Below are 21635 nucleotides of genomic sequence, written 5' to 3'. Positions count from 1 at the left end.
TCAGATGGGTTGCAGCTCCACTTCTCCCGTGACCTTTTGCATGTGACTGTGGATTTGCTTGCTGAACGCCTGTCTAATGTGCTGTGGAGAAGAGGTGGGACGAGACGCTTGGTGTGTCACCAGTTGCTTAAGTGTTAATCGGCGATTGTCTCAAATGCATGACACTTTTATTCTCCACTAAATTACCTGACAGGGATTGAAAGAGCTGAGAGAATGCAGTACGGGTTGCATGCTTCTTCACAGCACGGTCGGTCAGTGCATGTGCGACTGATAAAAGGTCAAATGTCGTGCTGGTGTGTTTCACTCATCTGTGCAGCTTTTTAATGTCCAGTCTTTCATTTCATTTATCAACAAACCTGGAAATGCTAGCGGAGCTTGATAACAACGAGCCTTCTTCAGCCATCCACGCCATAAACCCCATTCATTTATTGTATTGCTTGCTCAATTACGTTCTGCTGAATAGAAAAGCAGTATCATATCTCTAAGCCACAGATCAAGTGAAGTAGCAATAAATATTAGCCTTGAATGAATAGTGTATTTTCCTTTTAGAGAACTCACCCCAGCTATTTAGTCTCATTCACCTTGTGCAAACTTCTCAATAAAAGCGCCTTTACATGTTTCATTAACCGCGGTGTGAAAATCAAGTTATGATCTGCCATGACCCAGACTCAATCAAAATAAAAGAGGGTTTTAATAATGACAAAGAAATTTGTTACCATTAAGCCGGGCTTGTAAAGACCAGCGCTGTCACAAATGAGTCTCCAGCGGAGTGCTGCTCGCACAAAGGTCCCCAACCCGAGATGTGCTTCTCTCCCAGAAATGTGAAATGACTCCGAGCGGTTGACCTTGACTGGGATCAGGAGCCCCAAAATGGAATTTAGGCTGGAATTGATTGTCACTGTAGATTTTGGAGTACAGTGTCCTCACTCGTGTTGATCGAGCTGACTTTTGGGGAAATGATACCACTAACACGGCACAGGATGCTTTGGATCACAAAAAGTTCTTGATCTGGCATCCTCCTCCAGTCCTTCGTCCCTGATTACAAAATGATACTTGAGAGTGAGGCCCGCACACTCCCGCTGTGTGAAAGGGGTGATTTTAGGTAGGCATCATCACTAGGTGTCTGCATTCTGAGCCACAGAGCGACCGGTCGTCGCGTTTCTGTCAACATGTGGTGACTCTTCGCTTCTTCACGTAAGGTACGGAAGAGTACGTGCCACACGCGGGACCTGCTGCAGGGCAGACTCTGCAAGTCTCTCCCTCTATTAACACATTTGCTGTCTTGAATGGACAATGTATTATTAATGCGGTGGCTTCATTTAATTTAATCACGCGGCGCAGCCACACTCGTCCTTGGGAAATGAATGAAAAATGGCAATCAAATTAAATCTCAAATTCCTACTCCTGTTTGCTCATTGTGGCGCTTTTCTGTAGGATATTAAAATATTCAGTCTGCGTGTCTTTGTTTTGTCTTTTAAAATGATTTACCTTTGCAACACACAAGGCACTTGGAGTCACTTTGCTTCCTGTTTGCTTCCTTGTTTTATTCTGCGATAGTTAACCCCAGTAGTTCTATCTGTGCCCACAGAATTGGGCTCCGTACTTTAATTTCCTGCCTTTCTATCTGACTCTTAGCAGGCAGGAGGGGAGGGAGAGCTGAACTAGGATATGCATAATGCATTCGCTTGTGGCGTGTTTGAGGTGGCGGGCTGTGTCCATTTACCTGCACCGAAACACCAATTAGTATGTAAGAGAAGGAGGATGACGAGGGGTTAAAGTTTAAGGGGGTGATAATGATGAAGCTGATGCCGATGGGGTTCGGCCCTGCATGCCACTGGTGTCGAGGCGACCCTTCCCCGCACCTCCGCCTGCGGTGCTCTGACGGCTCCTCTCGGACAGCCATAGATCATTAATCTAATTGGCTGGTTGCCGAGGGGATCTGAGACAGTTATGGACTCTTTTAATGGTAAATGGTATTGAAGACTGCGCTCACTACCCTAACAACGTGCAGATGGTAACAAAGCACACTCTATCAAGGCGCTCTATTCCATCTGTCTGCTTCTTCCATTGATTTCAAGGCTTGTGTTTTACATGATTGCTAGCTGTTGGTTACTCCGCTCTCTGCATGCCTTCAAATTTCCTTCCATCTCTGTCTCTTGCTGGCTTTGTCCTGTTAAACTTAAATGACATCTTTTTATTCATGACTGTCCCTATTCCATGAATACTAATTTGAAAGGGCCGGATAAGTGGAAGCAATATGGTGGGAAACCTTGCCTGCCCTTTCAAACTAGTGTTCATTAAAATGAAGAAGAGGTCATTTGGGTTCACACAGGCTCATTTCTTAATGATGTTTATAATGCCAAGCTCCTCACACACTAATAGAGCTCATGCGTGATTGTAAGGGGCTCCTAACCTTCCCTGTCTTTCACTCCTATCTCCTGTCTGTATGAAGTTGTGGCTATGTATGAGAATGTTCTTAAGTGTCCTACGCCTGGCTGCACGGGACGCGGTCATGTCAATAGCAACAGAAACTCTCACAGAAGGTAAGTGGCAGCCTGCCTGTGTCAAACTGGCACTGTCCATGTTGCACCCTCCATTATTTTTACTTTGGGACTTGTTTTGGTTCATACTTTTTGGGGGTTTTGTTCTCGTTTCACATCATTTATTTGTTACATTTCTGTTTCAATGTATTTTTCCAATGCGTTATTTTCGTACACTTGAAAATAATGCGTGTGTGTGGATGAGTCTTCTGAAGCTTGGTACAGTGAACTAAAGTGTTTCAGCTGCTTAACAACCCCACGTTTTAACTGAGACTGATTAGAATGCAACAATTCACACCTTCCACGGCATAAATCATTTATCAGCTCATGGCGAAAAATGGCATCTATCAGGTGCAGGGTTTGGAGGGAGGAACAGAAATAGCAGGGCGCTCTCGCCAGCGCTGTCAGACGGGGTGAGGTGACAGTGAAAGAAGAGTGTCACCCGCAGCAGATGCTCAGGGAGTCGGGCATAGCAGCAGCCATTAGCACCTTTCTGCCACTCAGCCAGGGTGACAGGAGAGGTGCAGACCTGGGAGGACCAGAATGCCTCCACGCTGTGCTCAGTCACACGGCTGCAGCGCCAAATAGACACGCACAGTAAAATTTTCACTTTCACTAGAAAGAGCTGATACAAACCTTCCATATACTCTACACTCCCCAACCCGATGCAGACTCTTATCCCTGCACACATTCATGCGCGTCTGATGACAGGTGCTCACGAGCACAACTCTACACTGGCTTCAGGCCATTGTCAAAGATAATTTTTTCACTACGTCTTGACACAGCGCGGTTGACAGGTTGGATGGAGTATAATAGGGGTTAAGGATAACAACATGAACTTTTGTCACATTTGGTCAGTTAGTTGTCAGGAGGAAGTTTTACAGCCTTAAATTCTGATGGAGCACAGTGTAGGTGTATATCCAACTGTACGTGTGTGTGTGTGTGTGTGTGTCACCATGTGTTTGATGGAAACAAGACGCTTCAGAATGCATATAAAAATGCACTTTTGTCCACATGGGAAAAACTATTCTGAGAATTATTTCAAGCCACTCAAGCAGAAACATGCAATCTGTTACCAGCTGCGTTGTTATTTAACGTGTTAAAAGTGATGAAAATGAATGATTTTGCATTTTTAGCAGCGAGTATCTGAACTGCAGTGAGATTTTTCATACTAGTAGACGCTGGCATTGATTGGCCGACAGACAGATGCGCACGTGCTGTTTTCAGGCTGGCAGACTGGCTGACGAGCACTCCTTAACAAGCTGGACGTTTTACAGCATGTGCATTCAGTGTAGCATTTGCACCTATCAAAATGGGTCTCGGGCAGCACTTAAGTCGCTTTCTCATCTCATTTCCTCAGTCTGTCAGGATGCCCCATCGCTGCAGCAGAGAAGCTGGCCAAAGTCAAGGAGAAGCACCAGAGCTCTGACGGCCCCAACTCCAACCAGGCCTCTGACCGAGTCTTAAGGTAGTATTCACTCTATCTAATCATATATACTTGAAGACGGTCTGTAAGGTACAAATGGCAAGAAGTGATGTTCATGAACATTCATGTCGAAATGTTTTTTCTTTTATTTCACCTCGAGACTGTAAAACTATTGAGTCTCCCCTTTTTTTTGTTTTATGTTTATGTTCTCCTGTCCCCCGAGAATCCTTTCAAGAGACGGCATCTTCATTTCTCTGCTCACTATTGAAGGCAAATCGTTTTATTAGATTTTAACAAAATTGGCCTCATTTATCACAGCGAAGGCAAAGCTTTTTGAATGAGCTTCTTTGATAGTCACCAAAACGCTGTGATGAAAAGTCATAAGTAATTGTAAAATTTATATTTATATCTCACTGAACATCAACTGCGTTGAGATCTTACGTTTCATTTCTTCCTGGTCTCGGATTAAGGCTATAAATGCATATCAGATGATAAAAGCATATCACAACGATGCAAGAGTAATAAAAGAAATGCACAAATTCAATTTAGCCTCTTTTTTATTGACTGTGCATGAAGAACTCTTGCAACAGGATTATGGTTTGTAAATAAAAAGGAAGAAAACATTCATGTTGTAGCATATAGATGGGATGCCATGCAGCCTGAGCTCCTCCACCCCTCCCCCACCAGCATTATCCTTCATATTCTACTCCCAGAGTTGAACCATAACAGTCTGCCCCCGTCCATGCATCTGCCCATTTTTATTAAGCCAAACCCCAAGTTCCCTCTCCTTCCCCTGGGCAATATTGAGTGCCTCGGTCCAACTTCCACCCCCTCGTCATTTATTTTCCAGGCCTATGTGCTTTGTCAAACAACTGGACTATCCACAGTATGGTTACAAGAACAATGTTTCCACCAGTACACCTCGCTCCAACCTGGCCAAGGAGCTGGAGAAGTACTCCAAGACCAGCTTCGACTACAGCGCCTTCGACGGCAGCAACAACCACCAAGTGTACGGGAAACGGGCCATCGCACCCAAAGTTCACGGACAAAGGGACACCTCACCCAAAGGATACGACGGTACTATTTTACAGCAAGACTCGTTGTGGTCTTCCACTCTAATGACAAACTTGATTTTATTGTACATCACTGTAGTTTAGTTTTCAATTTGAGTTCTTTGACCTGTCCCGCAGCCAAACGTTACTGCAAGAACTCCAGTTCGGCCAGCAGCACCACCAGCACCTACGCTCCCAGCAGCAGCAGCAGCAGCCTGAGCTGTGGAGGCGGAGGAGGTGGCGTGGGGGCGGGCGGAGGTGGCGGGGGCAGCAGCGCCAGCAGCACCTGCAGCAAGAGCAGCTTCGACTACAGTCACGACATGGAGGCGGCCCACATGGCAGCCACGGCCATCCTCAACCTGTCGACGCGCTGCAGGGAGATGCCCCACGGCATGGGGGGGAAACCCCAGGACCTGTGCTCACAGGTAAGAGGCCAGAGGACTTTTTTGAATCTGTTTAAGTGAGATCAACAGGTGTGACCAGATTCTACACGTTCAAACATCCCTTTAGACACCGCCGCCTCAGCCTGACTCAGTATCCAGCACACCTTCTGCCTCCTGCCGTGGTTACAAAAAACACTGACAGATCATCTCTGCACTTGCTTCATTATGTTAATGCCAAAGATAGGGAGATTTCAGCACACGTACACACTCACACACACACACACACACACACGCACACACACACACACACATTCCATTAAAGATCCAAGGCTGTGTCTTACACTCAGAGCTCAGCGGGGCAGTTTTTTATTTTCTGTCTGGGGATCAGATAGGAGCAGGACGAAGCGCTGTTTGACACGGCGTGAGCCCAGTGTGTCATTTCTGAGGAGATAAGGTGACGGTGTTCCTGTATTATCTGCGCCCAGATGCTGAGCGGGAAAATGGGGCCAGAAAGAGAGCGCACAGCGGAGAGCTAATGCTGGCTTAATGCTAATGTTGACAGCAGAGACTGCCAGAGAATGAGAGCCAGGGGAATAGAATTGAAAATAAAGAGAGCGAGGGGGGAAAGAAATCTTTTTTTTTTTTTTTTTTTTTTTCGGTGGGAGGTTTCTAAATGTCACATTGCAGAAGTAGAGGAGAGGAGAGGAGGTGCTGAGGCAAGAAGGGAGAGCAGACGAAAGGCAAAAAAGCCAAAAGCAACCTGAAAGTGGGACAGCGCAAACTCGGAGGCAACAGATGCCTCAAGCAGTCAGGACTTCCTCTGGTCCTGTGTTTGTTTATTGTCTGTCCTCCTGCTCCAGGGCCGGGGGGGCAGGATGCTTTCAGGGCAGGATGTTTTTTTTTTTTTCTTCTTCTTCTTCTTCTTCTTCTGCTTTCATCTCAACACCTCACCTCGTGGCACACACTGTTCCTTCCTTCCTCTTGACGCACATCTACTCTTGACTGCTTGTTTTTCCACACTGTCTGTCCACCTGCTGCTCATTGAATTGGTTTGGAGCTGGAGTATAAGATTAGTTGCCGGTCACTGAGATTAGACCTCAACAGTCTTAACAGTGGTTGGGCTTTTTGGCTGATATCCCATTAAACAAAGCAGCTAATTATGCGTTTGAATTGTGTGTTATAAGTGTAACTTCTACAATAAATATGGATTTTTTTATAGTTGATCAAATTTTTGACTTTTGAAATGTCATCATTTTCTGCGTTTATTTGTCATAAAATCTGATTAAGGTTAGTTAAGACTATAAATAATAACACAAACGAATTCTAATCTTTCATGTATTTATTGAGAACAACCATAAAAACTTCAAAGTGCAAGTGCAAAACGTATGTGAACCCTTTAATGACCTCAAAAAAGCTAGTTGTCAAGAGTCAGGTGTTAGCATATGTTAAGAAAACTAGAGGTGTGGACTGGAGTTACTTCAACTAAATAAAAAACACTGTAACTTTTTGAGGTTGTTCTGCACAAGAAGAAAACGCTTATGTGAGCCATGCCTCGCCACGATGAAGAAGTGATGTCAAAGATTTTAGTCTACAGTCTACAGATATTCAAACAATCTACAAATGGAGACACTTTGGGACTGTGGCTACTCTACCAAGAAGTGGACAGCCAGTCAAAATGAGCCCAAGAGCACAACAAACATTCATTAATGAGGTAAAGAAGCAGAGAGACAGAAAGATTTGAAGGCATCATTAGAACTGTCTAACATCTGTGTTCATGAGTTTACAGTACATAAAACATTGAACAAGCAGGGTGTCTATGACAGGACACCACGAATGAAGCGGCTGCTTACCAAGAAGAACATTGCTGCACACCTGAAGATGAGTTCCCAAGTGTATCAAAAAATTCTTCAGAATAATGTGAGAATGTCTGTACATCAGCTGAAACTCAAGAACTGTAGAAGCTGGGTAATGCAACAAGACAATGACCCAGAACACACAAGAGAATGACTTCAGAGAAACAAAATGTGCTTTTTGGAGTCCGAGCCCAGACCTCAACCCAACAGAGATGCTATGGAACGACTTGAAGAGAGCCACACACACGAGACGTCCAAAGAATATGACAGAGCTAAAGTAGTTCTGTAGGAAGTATGGGCTAAAACTCCTCCTGGAAAGGGTTCACATACTTTTTCCACTATCACCATAAAGTTTTTCTGGTTGTTCTCAATAAAAACATGAACATTATATTATATATATCTGCACATTATATTTGTTAATACTAATATTTAGATGAAGATCAGATCATATTTATGACAAATTACTGCAGAAAACCATGACATTCCAAGAGGTTCACATACTTTTTCCAGCCACTGTTTGCGTTTTTTCTGTTTCCTCAAAATTCCACAGACCTAAAACCTGCATAAAATAATGAATGAATCCCAAGTAACATCAGGTTTGGCTTTAATTCTCAATCAAAATGGGAACTTAGTTTCACAAACTCAGCCCAGTGGATCTTATTGATTGTCAGTGAAACACACAACGTGTACAACACACACATTTCTTTTTTCATTGGAATGTGAAAGGTTTCTTGTTTCATAGGCAGCCAGACATTTTTCTGTTGACGTATACGTTTGCTGTTACTAGATTAAACTCTTGTAAAGCTGATGTAGGCTACACATCATCTGTTGATCTTTTCCTGTTTTAACAACATATACAGCAAGTTCATCGTGCTATTATGAAAAGAGTCACTCTTAATGAGCTGTGATTCCCTGAATTATTGTTACAACAAGAAAAGTGTAATGTAAAACCTGAACAAATTACTGCCTTGTTATAATGAAAAACACAGACACAGGAAGATAACATTTACTCAACATAATGACAAACTAAGGTGTTTTTGGTCATGGCGGCAGACGTACATTACCATATATTTCAAACTCCTCAAATCATCAGTTGAGGAGGAGCAGTGTCTTCTTGAATAAAGCTGGAGAGGCGACATCCCAACATTATCTTATCAATGCGAGATATTTGTGGTGTCTGTGTGCTAACCCAGGCATCCACAAATGTTTAGGTTGGAGAAACAGACCATGAAGAGGAGGGAGGAAATGTTGAGCACAGCAGAAGAAAGACAAGAGAGATAGAAGAGACGAGAAGCTGGTTCTATTTTAAGACCTGGAATAAGTGGGCAAAAGTAATGTGGAGAAAATGAGAGAGACCTCTGACGCTTTGCTCCTCCTCCTCCCCCTCCTCCTCCTACATCATCACGGCAACACGGGTCAGAGGTTACTGAGGGTTTTAGAGCAAGAAGGGTGGTGTGGACTGAAGGAGGCAGAGTGAATCCTCACATCTCATCGTCGTTAACTCGATATGAAGGGGTGGGCCATGGTAATTGGACTCTGACATACAGCACAATGGCTTGTAGAAAGGAGAGCGCGGTGGGCCGAGCATATTCACAAGGACAAGACGAGTCACGGCAAACGCACAATGAGGCGCGTGCCATGAGATCCGTTCCTCACGAACTTGACCTTTACTTAAGAGACAGCTCCTATTGCACTTCGACTCCTTTACTGGTTTTCTACTTATCCCGTGCCTCCTCTCCCTTTGTCGAACCTACCGCTGAACTGCTTTAATAATGAGCGTGTGTTTGATAGATGCAGACACCCACACTGTGGAATAGTAGCAGCTGAACCGTTTTGCAGACCGGTGCTTTTGTAAAACTTGTCCCTCAGTCTTTGTGACTAGCACCCTATCATCTCCACGTTTCTTGCACATTTTTTAGCACCTTCTCTTACTCATAGTGAGCTGTTTCTCTCCACAGACTAATTATCTAGTAGTAATAGTGTTTTTCTGTGCTCTTGCTTTGTTTTTCTGTTGTTGTTCTTCTTTTCTTTTTAAAGTCTTTGGTTCAGCCGCCGTTCAGTTGCCGCCACAATCGCGTCCAGTCCCAAATCTATCGGCCCCGTGTACATGAGTCAGTGCGTGTCAGAGAGGTTTTGGCTTCAGACACCAGGAGAATCCACCCCTAGGGAGGCTGTCGGCTGGAATAAGCTTTACAGACGGCTTTTTTACTCATGATGGGGGCAAATAAGAGTGAGGAGGACGAGGAGGAGAGATGAAATGAGGGACCAAGGACGGAAACACATGCCTACCAAAACACACAGTAATCCTCATAAGGAGATAGTGCTTTGCTGATATAGCGTGTGCCACATCCAGACTGGGTAAAACTAATGTGGGCTTATGTTCTGTGCTCTCGGTGGATGTTGTAGGGAGCAGTCAGCCTTGTTGGACTTGGCCCACTTTGTTCCAGAACAGCAGTATAGTTCTGTCTCTATTTTTGGGTTTGCAGCAGTCTAGTTCCAGCCACCGCTGCTCATCACTGCTCTCAACCCCACCCCTAACCCTCAGCTCCTGCCCCCCCTGCGATGTCCACTCACATTAGGCTCACACACACACACACACACACACACAAACAACACAAAGTCATGCACACACTCCTGCCCTTCTGACTGCACAGTACAGACCAAAGTGGGATGGAAGGAAAGAGAGAGACAGAGAATGAAAGAAAGAGGAAAAGGAGGGGTTCGCAGAGGGATGCGCTCGTCCTTCAGCGCTCGTGACCTCTTCTTGTTTTGACCCTCTTACAAGTGTATAGCTAGCTCGTTACTGTACACTGCAAGTTGTCTATTGTTTCATGCTAGACAGACGTGGGCAAAAAATAAATTGGAATATTGTTTCAGATATTTGAACTGCAGGTGTTCTCGATCCATCTTTGCGGACAATCGGAAAAGTTGAAAAGTGAACACATCACTGGTAAAACAGACGATTCAAACACTTCTCATGTGCTTCTTTAGTATTCACCGTGTATTCAGTCACTGTTTTGCCCCAGCTCTCATGTTAGAATATGAATATGTTTGACTGTTATTTAATCAGAAACTCTCTCTCTCTTTTATCCCTTTTTGTCCATCCCTGACTCCATATGTCCTGTGCATCCTTTTACCCTTCCTCATAATCATCTGGAAAAAAACACAAACTCCACACACACTCCCCCATCTCCTCCACATACACTGACCTGAACAACAAACCACGTCCACATACGTCCTTCCAGAGCCCCGGTCTAGATGTTGATGAGAATGGTACGTTGGACCTGAGTATGAGCAAGCGCCTGTGCAGCGGCGGCGGTGGCGGGGACTCGGTGCTCACCCCTCTAGAGCCCATGTCCCCACAGAGGCAAGCTGCCCTGCTGGGCTCCCGCTGCTACGGCATGGGGGACGCTGCTGACAGCTGGGACCTGCCGGTAGACTACACCAAGATCAAACACATAGACGAGGACGAGAAAGAGGTAAAGAGGAAAACTAACAAGGACGACGTTGAATGGTCACATGAGTGCGATGATGTGATACTTTTTAGGGAGTAGCTTACTGTAAGTCAGCCTGAACCTGATTCACTGTATTAAAAAAGAAGAAGCTGCTTGCACAGTCCTCTACTGTGAATCTCTGTACTGTAATGTTATTTGGATCAGCTAAACCCATACATTATTCCATTCCATATTGAATTACCTTTGAGCTGTTCATGAGCGTGCCAGGGCTGTGTTAGTAATTTTGATGAGCGATGGAGAGAAGAATAAAATAGAGATTAGAACCAAATGACAGACAGTCAGGATTTTGATGGTAATTAAGAAGCAGTAGTATATGATATGAGTTTGTGGCTTTTGAAGCTGATAGACCGCACAGTTGGCATGTGCCATTTACACTGTCTGTTCCATGTGTCTTAGCCCAAATTATCTCCCTCCAAGCCATTGATTCAACACAGTGTCTCCAAGACAAACATTTGCATTGCCGTCTGATTGTCTTCTAGGTTTCTTACCTCCCAGTCTGTCTCCCTGTTATATTTGGAATCATTAGAAAGTCATATTAGGGATTTTTGAGGGAAACCTAATGAATCTGCATGTTAATTGATGTCAGCATTGCCATGCACAGAGGTATCTGCTCTGTTTGTATCATGCTCCCCGCATGCTGGCTTTCTGTTTTTACATTTCGCTCTCCTCCAAAATGAATTATGCAAAGTAGCACCTTGGGAGGGAATCGGAATGGCTCATCTCATCAAAGAACTGCTGGAAATCAATGCAGGACTGCTGGGTGTGCCTGTTGGTGTGCAGAGGCGCATGCATGTACATGTGCCTGTGTTGGTGTGTGGGAGATGTGAATATTCATATTCGACTGTGTGTGTGCATGTGTGTGTGTGTGTGTTTGTGTGTCTCTTTGGGAGTGCGTCTGCGTGTATATATGCGAGTTTCATCCCTAGCCTACTTTCTGCTCTGCATCTCTGTATGTATGCATGTGTCATTCTCCTTCCTGTCTGCCTCGCAGCCTGTGCTCCCTTTAATTGGAGGAGCTCGCTGGCTGACCTAGCATCACACACTCCGAGGCAGCCCCGGAAAATTTGGGCTGTATCTGGACCTGTGTCTTTATGAGCATTACTGTACATACACTGCAAGCATGGAAGAAAGGAAAGAGGATTTGCATCAATAGCTACCGTGCCCCGGCTGCACACGCGGCAGACAAAGCACAGTTCCACACCATCAGCACCGCCAGCATCGGTCTAATGCTGCACCACAGTGCCATCTAGTGGCTGACAGGTGCTTTACCAGGATACACCCAGTTCCCTGAATGCTCAGTATTAGTGTGCTTGCGCACACACATACACACAACAATGCTCTGTGAACATGAGCTTATCCATGAACATGCTCCTGAACGTACACACACACTGACTGAAGGGCAGGAAATTGAGTGCATGTTTCAGTTTTTCTTTATTTCTTGATGATGCATAATGATGGAGCCTTAAAAACAAAAACCTCTCTCTTCCCCTCTCCCTCCTTGTCTTCCTCCATCCCTTTCACCTCTTTCCCTTGTCTGACCTCTGTTCCTGCTCGACCTCAGCCGGATGACCTGGATCCTTTCCATGACCTGCTGGAGGACCGCTCCTACACCACAGATGTTAACATGTCCAGCCCCAAGCCCAAGTATGTCCAGTGCAAGGAGAGTAAGAAGGACCTGATAACGTAAGAGCCCTTGTGTTCTTCCTATCCACCTGACCCCACTCGCTCCTCTTCTGCTTTTCCCCCCATCATCTTTTCCTTTCTTTTGTTTTCGTCCTTCTCTTTGCTCCTGTTAACCTCAGAGAACCACCTCTTTCTAACTCCCTCGTGCTGTGCTGCTGGCAGTGGCTTGCTATATGACTTTTGTTTAACAGCTTTATCCATTTGTCCACATTGATCTTAGAGCTGGTAACTTGTACCGATGCCTTCACTGTACATGCTTTTGATGCTTTATTTCTATAAGGCGCAACACTAGTTTTCAGTATCCTGCCACATAGAGTGTAGCTGATCTCAGCAACAATAGTAATAATCACAGACAGTGAAGCTAAACTGGAAACAATGAAAACCAACAAATAAATCAGAAACAACCCATTTGTCCTGTAATTTTGACATTTTCTTCTCCTTCCCTTTGGGCTTATAAATCTGTCTATTTTTCCGGTGGCAGATGTCCCACACCGGGGTGTGATGGAAGTGGTCACTTGACGAGCAATTTCGCCTCACATCGAAGGTGTGACTTCCTTTTCTCCTGGTGGATTCTAAGTCTATTTCTCTTTATTGTTTTCAGCTTACCTCAACTATGCTGTCAAACACCTGTAGGAAGAATGTGTCTCTCTCTTCTTTGTTAGCCCTTCACGGGTATCGAAAGACTAAATGAATTAAAGATTGGAAATGTGCTCATTTTGAAGTTAAACCCCAGGTTCAAATTATTTCTCAATGGGCCGTGTGTAAAGCCTTCTAAGCTGATGTTGTTCAGTCCTCCAGGCCCCCTCTTCCCTCACTGCGATGCAGACTAAGCATTTACCATTCAGCGCGAGCAGACTTCAGCAGAATTGCTGAGTGTTGCCGACGAGTCTGCAAGGACTGAATGATATAACTCTGCAGGCTGACGTGGCCCCACATACATGAGATTGCTCCTGTACAAGTTCTCAATTTTTCCCACAAAGTCAGAGTCTTTAAAAACAACTCCATATGGTAATTCACTCAGCTCTGTTTGAATACAGTGCAGAGCAGAATATGCATGCATACAAGTCCTCCTTGTTGCACCTTGTGAATACAAATACTCAAAGGGTTAGCTTTTCTTTCTGACCAACTCCCTGCACTTGCACCATGGCTTCTTTTTGCATTTCCTGGTCGATGTTGTTGCGTATACATGTGTTCACATGTGTAGATATGAGTGTGGACTGAGAGACTGCTCTGTGTTGTTGGGGAGTCTTGTCATTTGGTGAAACTAATGGTCCATCGGTCTATTTTTTCAGTCTCTCAGGTTGCCCTTTAGCTGATAAAAGCATTCGAAGTATGCTGGCCAACAACGCACAAGAGCTCAAGTAAGACAGGAGATGACCTACTGCTCACACACTACACACACAAACGACACCTTCCAACATGATCACACAGTTTGAACAAGAGCAGAACATTAGCACCTAGGACTCTTGTATTTGACTGCATTAGCCTTACCTTGGTGTGCCTGCTAAATTGCCCACTATATGAGTGTAAGTGTATGACTTTTACTTGCTTATTCTGCTCAGGGAAAGGTCGAACTTATTAGTGTTAGTTCATACAAGTGCATGAAATGTTCAAGCACTGAGGCACTACATATTGGAGCCTCAAGTTCTATTGCATCAAGTTCTATTTCACTGCCTTTAAAGGAAAACTATGAAGGATAAGACTAGTGATATATTCTTCTTATCAGCAGAAACTCAAGTTTACTGTGACTCAGAGCTGCTGCCTCAAATACTCAAGACAAGATGTGTATTAGTCCCTCGTAGAAAATAGTTCCTAGCAAATATTAGCACTATTGTCCTAATTCCTTATAATTAACTAATGTTTGCAGAAAACTGCAGTGTCCAGCTGTTTTAAAATCATTTAAATACTTTAGATCTCAGTAGATCTGCGTGTTGGAAATCCCTGAGAAACTTTACTTTTGCTGTAGGCCCTGAGCCCTTTTTGTGTTTTCTGCCCCAGGTGCCCGACACCAGGGTGCGACGGTTCGGGACATATCACTGGCAACTACGCCTCACACAGAAGGTACACACACACACACACACACACACACACACACACACACACACACACGTACTTCTCTGTTTTTTTGTCACATATCTTGTTGAAGTCCTACTTTACTCTGCTTCTACATGTCTCTGTCTTTGTCTCACACACACACACACCTATACGCACACACACACACACACACACACAGTGTATGCTTCACCTTTGTAACACTGTCATTTATCTGCAGTCTCTCAGGGTGTCCGCGGGCCAGGAAAAGTGGGATAAAGATCATCCACAGCAAAGAGAACAAGGAGGACCAGGAGCCTATCAGGTACAGTACAGACACTGATCATCAGTCTTCTTTCTCCCTTTAAAACTCTGATAGTGAAACCCTTCCCCCTCCTGCCGGCACTGCTCACTGTTCCCTGCTTACGTTACACACTGACCATGTGAATGACCAAACATAGCATTAAACACATTCATTTTCCTGTTTAAAAAACGATGCTGGGAATCAGTGGAAATGGGAATGCTATTGGAATTTGGTTGATTAGAAGTCTGCGCGTTGCTCCTTGACACGCACCGAGGCAGGCAGGAATACATCAGTATTAGCTCTGACAAGACAAATGTGCTACGAGTGTAAAGGTTCAACAGAAATCAGGAGGCGGCGCAGGAGAAACTTCAGAAGTGCAAGCTCGTAGCAGTTTCGAGGGGGGAGACTCTGCAGTCTCTGGTGAACTCCTGCAGACACACCCGTAGGAAAAGACAGAGAGGCAGACAGAGAGGGAGATATAGAGGCAGAGAGATTGATTGGACTGAACCTAAATTCCACAATGGGCTTCTCAGGCATCAGCCCTGCAGCTGCATTGATTTCTCTGGTGGTGCAGAGCACAAACAGCACACTTTGGCCATTCTCAATCTTGTCATTCTGCTGGATTCTGAGGACAGTTATCCACAGGTATCTGTGTCGGTTTGCTCTGCTGACATTGAAGTGTCTCTGTGAAAAACACTATTTAAGTTGCCTGTTTGAGCTTTGGTTCCGTACAGACATGGATAAAGTTCGTTTTCTTTAGAGGTTGTTTTTTACTCTGATCAAGAAAATGAAGCACACTAACACTGTTTTAGTTTAGTACTGAATGGGAAGGGAGTAATTGAACCCCAACTCAGAGTACACTTGCTTTCCCTCCTTTAGTTACCTTTTATGAAACACTGATGATTATTTTCAATATTGATTATAATTATATATGAATCTGTCAATCATTTTCCTGTTTAAATTAGTGCAGTAATAGTGTAACATGTATCCTAAAATGTATATTCTACGTTTGTAGGTGTATAATTTCTGCAACTTAGTTTGTTACTGTTTTTTAAAAGTGGAAATAGTAATCAGTTTACTGAAATCACATCCTGATATTTCAACTGAAACTAAATTACAAACAATCATTAACTACCTGATTTTTCAGGTGGTATAATGATTTTATTGATTGATTATTTTAGTTTAGTTTAGTTTTAGTAGTTTGCAGCTTTTCCCTAAGTCGAGGACCAGTCCAAAGAAATGAATACACTCATTTAAAATATGAAATACTACAGTACATGTGGGTTCAGCCCTCCTCCCCTGCCCAGTCATAACTTCCTCTGCCACTGTGGCATGAAACACAGCAGTGTACCCAACCACGCTGTCTCTCTCTCTGTATTCTTGGATGGCCGTCGGCTGGGTTTCTATCTGAACTGCTGCAGCAACACACGTAGCTCTCAGCACAGATTGGCGGATTTGTTTGCTGCCAGGTTTTGTCGCTTCGGCTCCCGGGTCACTGACGCAGTGCTGTGAGCAGATATCTGATTCAGGCAGCTGAAACATTTATGGCTTGAAGTGGCATCCAGAGTTCTCATCAGGATAAAGGAAAGCTGCAGTCATGGCTGTAGCTTCAGCACCAACCAAGGTTTACAGGCAGGCGACACATTAGTTTAAAATCCAGTGGACTGAAACTGAAAGAATTAATTCACAAGATCCAAGCACACTAACACATCTGATGGTTAGGTCAAGGTTACTGTGTGAGTTTGTTAGTATCATTGAGGATGCAACAGTTTTGTGAAAACACTGTTTTGATGAATGATTCCTCCAAATTCCTATGGACACATATTGAAAATGATCAGGCTACACAACTGGCCACAATAAGTCAAAGTTAATGGTAAATGGGTAAATGATCTACATTTTCGAGTTGATTAGATTGAGAAATGATGTCAGTTGTCAAATAACACAAGAAATTCTGTTCTCTTAAAAAAAACTTACATTGGAAGCAGTGGGGTGTTAATAGTGTACGTACTACTGCGGCTTAATGCAAAGTCTAGGTGTCAAAGGTAGGTTTTACTAAAACCATTCAATCTAAACGTTGAAGACTGCATTTAAATATTACTAAGAAGAAACTCTTGGAACATATGTTCAGTACTTTTGCAGTAACCACACTGTAGATCTCTAACAGGAAAGCCACAGTTCCAGCCAATACACAGTTATATTAGTAATAATTAATCCAATGTGAAGTGTAGTTCTCTCATATTTCAATTCAATTTTGGCAAGTGGAAAATATATCAATCAGATTGATTTGATTTCTTTCTTTTTCTACATTTATTAGGAGGAAACTGTAGCAGAAAGCAGTACATTAATGACCATTGTGTCTTTTTTGCAGTTAAAAAGCTCAAAACCTGTTAGCTGCTATGTGCAGGCAGAACTGATGTTTTCACAACCGATGCTAACTTTAGCCGTAATCCATTTCACGCAGTGTGACATTTAGAATTATTTACTGCCTCGTTGCATCTGATTAGCACTGGTGTTGATGCACTGTCAGCATTTCAAAAGTGTGATAAGGATAGCACTGGGGCAGCTTTAAAATAAGATGATCATATCTCTGTTTATATCAACGCAGAGAAGATAGAGGGAAACAGAAAAATGGAATGTGCTCCTATGATATGTGGGGTTTTGTACTCGGGAAGCAGAGACTGTAGTGCAGAGCAGAGAGCCAGCACCTGAGACTCAGCAGGTCACCCATCGAAAGAAAACAGAATGATGTGTCCAGTGTGATAAAAAAGATGTTGATTCATGCAGAAATGTGAGAACGTCTTCCCCTGTCCCCCACCAGGTGTCCAGTCCCAGGCTGTGATGGCCAGGGGCATGTGACAGGGAAGTATGCATCCCACAGAAGTGCATCAGGATGCCCCATAGCAGCCAAGAGACAAAAGGATGGCTATCTCAACGGCATACAATTTACATGGAAGTCTGGCAAGACGGAGGGCATGTCGTGCCCGACGCCGGGCTGTGACGGATCAGGTCACGTCAGCGGAAGCTTCCTGACACATCGTAGGTGGGTTTAGTCAACATGGCTGCTGTACTAATACCTAATAGTATATAATGTATTTGATCTCTAGAAATCCTCTACTCAAAATATGTTGTTTATTGTTTAAGCGTCACTATGCAGAATGATTGTTATTAGTATTAATCACCTGCTGAAGAGGAAAAGTTTCTCTGTGCTCAGCTTAAATCTCACCGTAACAATCAAAGTTTACCATAAAGCACCCTTATGTACTATTTATGACGAGGCGAGCTCCAGCTAACATGTTTTATCTGGACCGGGTGGATGATCAGATTTTATTTCCACCTGTTAAAAGATCTGAACAGAAATGTTGAATTGAAAGGAGCTGATTGTAAAAATAGGTTTTCAGAGCCTTGCTGCAAGCGAGCTGTGACGACATCACAGCTCGTTTAAAAGCAAATGACAGAGCAATGCACACAAGTACTATGAAACCACCTGTAGCTGCAAGTTGCATATTGATAGATCCAAAGTTTTTCGTCATGGTGTCTTGACTTATTTAACAAAGCTTGTGTAGCCACGTGGAGGAATGGGGGGTTAATTGAATATACTGAAACAATGCTTCTGTCCTGTTGCTGCCTCCAGTCTGTCGGGTTGTCCACGGGCCACCTCCGCCATGAGGAAAGCCAGGCTCTCCGGAGTGGAAATGCTAACAATAAAGCAGCAGCGTACCAGCAATGGTAACTACAACCACCACTCACTCACACAATACAGCCAATCAGGAACATGGATGTGGAATGATTTTCTGAACAGAGTTCCAATTTCAAATAATCAACCAATCATGAAGGTGTGTGTGTGTGTGCGCGCATTCGTGTGGCGAGCGGCATCTGAGTAAAAAGCTTAAATTGGAAACAAACTGCCATTCAGGAGCCCGGTGAAAATAATGAGAAGAGTGGCTCCAATCTGGAAGAACAGAGCCCGGCCTACATGGCAGTAATCAGACACCAAATATGTGAGCTGGCTCGTGGTCACGTGCTCCATCTGTTTTCCTAACACTTCACTCTGGACTGCGGTGGATTTCACCCCCTCATAAAGGGATGTGACAAGATCCTAATTTGTCTGCGAGGTTTTTCAGTCCTAATCAGCTGAAATGACCGGCCCCACTTCTCTTGTAGAGGAGAAGACAGTCCCACTCGTGTCCAGCAGAGCTCCACAGTCATATTTAGTCATCTTTAATTAATTCAGTGGAAGCTTAAAGGCCGTTAATCTCATTTCTGACTGAGGTTGAAATGTGAGTGCTAATGCTGCTGCTCCTCTGCAGGGCTGGAGCATGAGGAGGAGATCAAACAGCTGGACGAGGACATCAAAGATCTAAGTGAATCTAATTCCCAAGTGGAAGCAGACATGATCAAACTTAGAACGCAGGTAAGCCGCTTCCTGTGTGCCACACCCGCTGCGCTTGTATATGTACCTGAGGTGGCAGCGGCAGTGGCGGGACTGACGCTCTTAACATCCTGTCACCACCTCTCCTCTCCTCAGATTACAACAATGGAGTCCAACCTGAAGTCCATAGAGGAGGAAAACAAGGTGATTGAACAGCAAAATGAATCTCTCCTGCATGAGCTGGCCAACCTCAGCCAGTCACTGATTAACAGTTTAGCTAATGTCCAGCTCCCTCATATGGTAAGGGCCACCAGGAACGGCAAGCCGGCAAGTTGCAGAATGTAGCAAACCATAGCATTATAGCAGCTTATTCATTTATTTGTGTATTCAACCTCAGTCCACTGTGCATGCTTAGTATTAAAATGTGGAGCACTGCTTGTCTTTCCAGCAGTGAGGGGGAGTTGTGAATTGAGGTTTGATTGGGCATGTACGTTCTCACAGTGGCACCAGCTTCAGCTTAAACTAAAGTGTGTACTGTCTGTATTGGGGGTTGTGTATGCACTTTCCCAGAGGTATGATGATTACAGCCCTTGTTGTAATGTGTATTGCAATGTGGTTTCCTCATTGTCATTTGAATTCTGACTGACACTTTAGAAGAATTATTACCAACTAAACAGCCATGCTTGAAACACCTTCTTCAGTCTGCCATAATGCTATTTTCTTTTCCTCTGTTCTCGGAGATAAAACGTATTCTGTTGTGAGGGCTTCATTGTAATCACACGCTATTTTGTCCTGTCTTATCCTTCACAATGCTATTCTTTCATGATGGATCAGTTACCGGTAACTGACAAAGGACTGAACTAAAGTTCAGTAACAGTGGCAAGCTATTATTTTGCTATCGCATTCGCTTTTTCTATTTCAGCAGTTGCACAGATAAAAGCCCAAGATAGCAGTGTGAAATGAATTCAAGCACTTTTACAGATGATACCTTCTTACAACAGCTGTCGGTTAATCTGATTCCACTGGCTCACCTGGCTTTGCGTCAATGTCTTGTATGTCTACCCTTACACCGATCAGCCACAACATTAACACCGCCGGGGGCTGTATTTATGTTGTGGTGGACATGGATCAGCCCCTAGCTTTAAATTTAGCGTCACCTTTTTTCCCATGCTGACCGCAACATTCACACATGCTTTAAACATGAGGCTGATTGGTGCACATCCAGCTTCTACATGTCCAGTTGATGTGTCCTGTGTGTGTGTGTCTGTACGTCAAACACTGCCACCTAGTGTGTAAATGTGAGACTAGCAACTCAGTTTCTCATAAGCTTAAAGAAATGTGTACCTGCTTTCCTTCCATAGAAACCACTGACACACAAAGAACCTCCTCTGAGGACTAACAGCTGCTTACAGTTGCACCAGCAAGTAAGTCAAGGACTTTATCCACTCACTGTATTTTAATACTGTAAGAATTTGATAGTATTTCAGGTATTGTCAGATATTGTCAATCCCCAGCTTCACTTGTTTTCTGATTGTCTCCATGTCATGTCTTCGGTCCCCACAGGAGCCAATAAGTGAGCAGAACTTTGATGCCTATGTGACGACTCTAACGGATATGTACGCAAACCAAGACCAGTACCAGAGCCCAGAAAACAAAGCCCTGTTGGAAAATATCAAGCAAGCTGTTCAAGGGATCCAAGTGTAACCATTCAGCAAGGGGAGATTTTTGTTCCCCCAGCAGGTGTGGGTATGAAATCCACATACAAACAGGCAGTGATGGTTCGATCTCCTCGGTTCAGTGCAGTAACTTCTATAGTGTTATATATTCTCAATTCTGTTATCTCAAAAAAAGAGGTATTATGCTTAGAGAGACCTCAAGATAATTCCTTTCTTTCTTTGTTTCTTTGGGTTTTTTTTTTTTTTTTCTTGCTTTGAGGACATTCACATTTTGTACGTTTTCATATGAGCTGACATAGTGTCATGTAATGTTTCTAGCTGCTCATGTATGCACATTTTTAGTGTATATTTCTGGAAAGTAAGCTAACAACAACAACGGAACGCGAGTTCTTTTTATTGCTTGAACCACGAAGCATTTTAGATGAAAAACCTGGACAGTGAAAACATGAAAAAAACAAAAAACAAAAAAAAAAACAAAAACACTACAAGCGAGGAGGAGGAAGCTCAACTCATTCTCCTCCTCACGGGGTGATTTTGGACTTGATGATTTTAGATGTTTGTTTTTTGTTTTTTTTTTTCCTTCTTCTTCTTCGTCTTCTTCTTGCGTGTAGATTGTTCAAGAGCAAGAACTGGTTTGCGAATCGCTTTATTTTCTGACAATGCTTGAGAAACATTTGTGTTCTGTTTTGATGACGAAAAAAAAAAAAAAACCTATGTGTAGCTGTAGGTGGGGGCATCTATAACTGGTGCTGTAAATGAATCCAGAGAGGATAACTGACCTGATGTATGTATGAATGTATGTA

At 43.7% G+C, this 21635-nt stretch overlaps 1 protein-coding gene across 1 annotated transcript in view; it reads left to right on the top strand.

Moving 5' to 3' along the window:
* myt1lb (myelin transcription factor 1-like, b) overlaps window positions 1-21244 on the top strand; it is an 82155-nt gene extending 60911 nt beyond the window's left edge. Inside the window, 17 exon segments of the mRNA XM_026355573.1 lie at window positions 2453-2543; window positions 3901-4008; window positions 4817-5043; window positions 5157-5240; window positions 5277-5443; window positions 10500-10733; window positions 10806-10814; window positions 12331-12452; window positions 13745-13813; window positions 14451-14513; window positions 14725-14808; window positions 17606-17827; window positions 18419-18513; window positions 19095-19198; window positions 19313-19456; window positions 20518-20580; window positions 20720-21244. Of these exon segments, the coding sequence (XP_026211358.1) occupies window positions 2453-2543; window positions 3901-4008; window positions 4817-5043; window positions 5157-5240; window positions 5277-5443; window positions 10500-10733; window positions 10806-10814; window positions 12331-12452; window positions 13745-13813; window positions 14451-14513; window positions 14725-14808; window positions 17606-17827; window positions 18419-18513; window positions 19095-19198; window positions 19313-19456; window positions 20518-20580; window positions 20720-20860 (2027 nt within the window). The 3' untranslated portion in view covers window positions 20861-21244.
* The last annotated feature ends 391 nt before the right edge of the window (window positions 21245-21635 follow it).

This window comes from Anabas testudineus, chromosome 12 (genome assembly GCF_900324465.2).
Source record: "Anabas testudineus chromosome 12, fAnaTes1.2, whole genome shotgun sequence".
NCBI lineage: Eukaryota > Metazoa > Chordata > Actinopteri > Anabantiformes > Anabantidae > Anabas > Anabas testudineus.
This window is presented reverse-complemented; position numbering and strand designations above follow the sequence as displayed.